A 4453-nucleotide genomic window follows, 5' to 3' on the forward strand; every position below is an offset into this window, starting at 1 on the left:
TCGAGAAATTAATTTTTGAAACGAACCACTCTAAAAATATAAGTAAGTCATAGATCAATGTAATTAGGTCTCAAAAGACTAGAAAATAATATTCGGGGCAAACAGGCAATTAAATATTTTAATAAACTCATAACAAGAGTTTAAAAATAAATAAATTTTTGCGAGCCCTCATGACTTTTTTCTTAATTTATTATTGATCATTCTTACTTTTCCAAAATTAATACACTCTCAATTCAAATATAGTCTCGAAAAACGTGTACTCGTTGTTCCGAACTAAATGAGTTTTCGAAAAGTAATTTTCTAACAAAACGCTTTAAAAACATAAGAGAGGCATTTTTCTATATAAATGAATTTTAAATAGTCGAATTAATTAATTAATTAAGTCAGTAAAATAAAATAAAATAAGAAAATTTTCGGGTCCTCACAATCTCTACATTTTATAATTAAAATATATAAATATTTGATTAAGTTCTCGAGTACTCGAGTAGTTACTATTGATACTTGAATTCGACTCATTATACGGAACAAGTAGCTTGATCTCAAATTGGAATTTGATCAAACCAAGTTTGAACCAACCTTTTGACCAACTTGAGCGGTTTAGCTCGCGTACACCCCTAACTGGTACTATTAATTATCGAACACTAATTTCATTTTTCATTTTTTTCTTTTTTAATCAATTCTTGGGGGTTGATTATTATTTCTTATTTTGTCCACCCAAAAGCATAGGCGGCGAAGAGGCTCTCTTCTCCTCTTCTCTATATAAACACCACGCTCGCCAGTAGTCGATATCGTCTCCCGAAACAATAACCAAAAAAGAAAAGCCAAAAACCCAGAGGCAACAAACCCTAGCTGAAGAGGAAAAAGGAAGAAAGCTTCCTCTCTCCGCGCTCTCTCAGATCCAAACCCATATCGCAGAACTCATCTCCTTTTATGGGGTCTAAGAAATCTGACTTTGGCGATGGCGCTAGCCCCGGGTTTGGTTTTCCCCTCGTCTCTCTATTTATTTGTGTACTTATTTTGCTTTCTAGGGTTTTATTTTGGGTATAATTTGTTTCAATTGCAGAATTGGTTGAAGTGTTTATTCTCTTATCGATTGCAGGAAGATTTTCATCGGAGGTTTAGCGAAAGATACTACGCTAGGTAATTTTTCGTCTTTTTTGACATAATCGTATTTGGATGTTCTTCGTACATGTATATGCTTGTATATATGAATTTTTGGGGGTATTTGTGTTCTTGTGTTGTATGGGTTTGGGTATGGTGATGTTATGGGTAAAAGGTTTTGTAATTTGAAGTGATCTTGGTTTTGATTTTATGGTATATTAGTGTAAATTTGTACTTTGCGGGGTGGTTTAATTTTTTAAGCTGCTTGTGTTGACCAACTTTGTGTTGTATATAGGTTAGGGCCTAGGTGTGGGCTTGTTGATGCTATTAGCAGAAAGTTGCTTTTCACTCTCTTTCTTCTTGGGAATAAAAACTTACCCTGATTGGGATTCAGTAATATTGAAATGGTTTTGATCTTTATTATAGTAGTGTAGATTTGTGACACCCGTTTCTTTTGTAGACCAATTCGTCAAGTACTTTGGCAACTATGGGGAGATAACGGACTCAGTGATAATGAAGGATAGGAGCACAGGTCGGCCTCGAGGTTTTGGTTTCATTACTTATGCTGATCCTGCTGTTGTTGACACTGTTATTGCTGAAACGCATATCATCAATGGGAAACAAGTGAGTGGATTTGACCATCATTTATAGCTCTATAACTGTAGTTTAGTTCCTATGTAGATTGTTGCTATTCATATTTCTGAGGTCTGACTGGCTGATGTCAGCTGAACTCTTTCACTTGTTGACTGCTATGATGTTATACTCAAAACAAGAAGCCGGAGAAGTGTTTTTAACTGCTTTTTTTGGGGAACATGATTGGAAAAATATTATTCTACCGTTTGTTGTTCTATACTTTAAAGTCATTTGTTGAGAAGCTTATCATTACTACTAGTTGTAATTCATGATATATTGATACATCTGAAGGGCAGAGATGGATTCAAGGATCCTCTGTAGTCCCTACAGATATTTTTGTCCTAATTCTCTATTGACTGTATTTTTGGGTAGCCTTGTAATTTCTGTTCATGTTTTGTGTTTGATATCTTTTTTTGCAATTAGTTTGATGCTGGGTAAAGTGAATTTGTTGGAGTGGTTCATTGTGATCTAAGAGGGCATGACTTGTGGGTTTGACAGAATATACAAATTTTGCTGTTATTGCCAGGTTGAAATTAAAAGAACCATCCCAAAAGGATCTTCTGAATCTAGGGACTTCAAGACAAAGAAAATTTTTGTTGGTGGAATTCCTACTTCTGTAAATGAAGGTATGTTGGATTCGGAGTATCATAATGCTTAGACTGGTTTATCTTGTGTTGGACTAATATATTTTGTGTTTAAACTGAAACCTATTATGGTTTAGATGAGCTCAAGAGCTTCTTCTCGAAGTATGGAAAAGTGGTGGAGCACGAGATCATTAGAGATCATGTCACTAAACGTTCTCGAGGATTTGGATTCGTTGTATTCGACAATGAACAAGTTGTTGATAGTTTACTATCTGATGGAAATATGATTGACATGGCAGGTACTCAGGTGAGTTTTGTCCAATGGTTTGATATGATATCCGATGTACTTGGTGTGGAAGATGTGCTGTTAATAAACCAAGTTACAAGCAAAATCAATTTGAAATTTTCCTCATGGGGGAATTTCAAAAAAATGCTGTTTGCATTAGCTTGTTTCCTATTTTCAATTGTCTCTGGTTGTTTGAGTACTAAGCAGTTCTATGAGAGGATAGGCAGTAGGATTCTCATTGCTTAGTTATACTTCTTTAGTGCTTGGTTTTCAGATTAATCTGCAGGTTGAAATTCTAGGTTAACATGATTCTTTGTTGTAGGTTGAGATCAAGAAGGCTGAACCAAAGAAACCCTCAAACCCAGCACCTGCTTCTGCTTATGGTAGTGAATCTAGGGGTCGTCCATATGGTGATAATTTTGGTGGATTTGGCAACTCGTATAGCAGTTTTAGCAGTGGCGGTTTTGGCCCTGCCCCTTATAGGTCCTTTGGCGGTATTGGTGGTAGGTATGGTGATTATGGTGGATATAATGGCGGCGGTGAATTTGGTCGCTATGGCGACTTTGGTGGTAGTGATTATGTTGGGTATCGGGGAGAGCCTTCACTTGGCTATTCTAGCCGCTATGGTTCCTATGCTGGGGGATTTGGTGGGGGCTATAGTGGGAGTGGCTTAGGTGCTTATGGCCGTGGAGGTGGTTATGGCGGTTATTCTGGAGCTGGCGCAGGTGCTGGATATGATTCTGGCCCTGGTGCTGGTTATGGTGGTTCAGGAGGTTTGTATGGAAGTAGAGCAGGCTATAGTGGTGCTGGGCGTTATCATCCCTATGCCAGGTAGATCTCTCCTTAAGCATTTCCTGTAGGAGTTGCACTCAGGTCTCTTGGTGGTTGCATCTTCAGGCTCAGATTTGGGTAGATAATCAAAGCACTAGCGGGGAGACACTATATAGAAGAGCATCACCAGAGCTGTAGCGTGCTTCTGTGGACTAGAGAACCAAATTTAGACATGTTATTAACTATTTTTTCTAGCTAGACATTACTCGTCACTTGTGATTTAGTTAGAAGCTTTTCTGTTGGAGTTGTACTTCTAAGGGGTATTATCCTAGATTCTTGTTTTTGTTTTTGGTGTGAAGTTGGTGATTTGCCTAGATATTTGTTAGTAATGGACAGGAATATTATCTATAGCCTTTTTAACTAAGCTTGCATTGAACTAGTGCTCCAGGCTAGTACACCTTTGCTTGCTTTTGTTATATAGCATCAGCATGGCTAAGTAGAGATATCTATCTACTAATCCTTAAAAAAAAGGCATTAAATGAACTGAACATGCCTGATTGTGCTTTTTATGATGTCTCGTAGTAATTAGAAAAGGTGCATCAAAGGATCTGAACATGCCTGGGTATATGCTTCCTGGGTTGTTTCTGGCATTAAACTTAAAGAGGCTTAGTCAGTTGTGTTTTGCTTATGTGGTGTTTTCCGTCTTGTATTGATATATGTCTACTATGTGGTGTTTTCCCTTTTGTATTGATACATGTCTACTACTAAGGTGTTTCCCCTTTTGTATTGATACATACGTCTGAGGTGGTGTCCTTTAAGGTGAAGATTAGAAGCTCTCTTGTATGGCTTGTGCATATATGTGCGTATAGAATCCCTTATCTGCTCTAAACAAGAGCTTCTAATTGTAACCATTGCCTGCATAGCTTACGATCTATAATTTACTGGAATGGTGCAATTCAGATAGCAAGCTATGCATAGGTATACATTTGAAGCTGCTGCTGAAGAGTTAGAATGATCTTGTTAGTAACCCCCCCCCCCCCTCCCGAACAAAAAAAAAAAACCCTTCCCCCTCCCTCGT

General features: G+C 37.6%; 1 protein-coding gene across 1 annotated transcript; it reads left to right on the plus strand.

Annotated features, from left to right (window-relative positions):
* The first annotated feature begins 761 nt into the window (after window positions 1-761).
* On the plus strand, window positions 762-3814 carry LOC113770113 (heterogeneous nuclear ribonucleoprotein 1). The gene is made up of 6 exons (XM_027314481.1): window positions 762-974; window positions 1100-1140; window positions 1562-1725; window positions 2261-2360; window positions 2456-2625; window positions 2927-3814. The coding sequence occupies exons 1-6, from the start codon at window positions 931-933 to the stop codon at window positions 3437-3439; spliced, it is 1032 nt and encodes a 343-aa protein (XP_027170282.1). The 5' UTR covers window positions 762-930; the 3' UTR covers window positions 3440-3814.
* Window positions 3815-4453: the final 639 nt, after the last annotated feature.

Source organism: Coffea eugenioides, chromosome 5, assembly GCF_003713205.1.
Source record: "Coffea eugenioides isolate CCC68of chromosome 5, Ceug_1.0, whole genome shotgun sequence".
Lineage (NCBI taxonomy): Eukaryota > Viridiplantae > Streptophyta > Magnoliopsida > Gentianales > Rubiaceae > Coffea > Coffea eugenioides.

Coding starts and splice junctions, on each gene's coding strand:
- LOC113770113 (XM_027314481.1), top strand. CDS start 931: ATGGGGTCTAAGAAATCTGACTTTGGCGATGGCGCTAGCCCCGG. Junction 975..1,099: donor GGCGATGGCGCTAGCCCCGG/GTTTGGTTTTCC, acceptor TATCGATTGCAG/GAAGATTTTCATCGGAGGTT. Junction 1,726..2,260: donor ATATCATCAATGGGAAACAA/GTGAGTGGATTT, acceptor TGTTATTGCCAG/GTTGAAATTAAAAGAACCAT.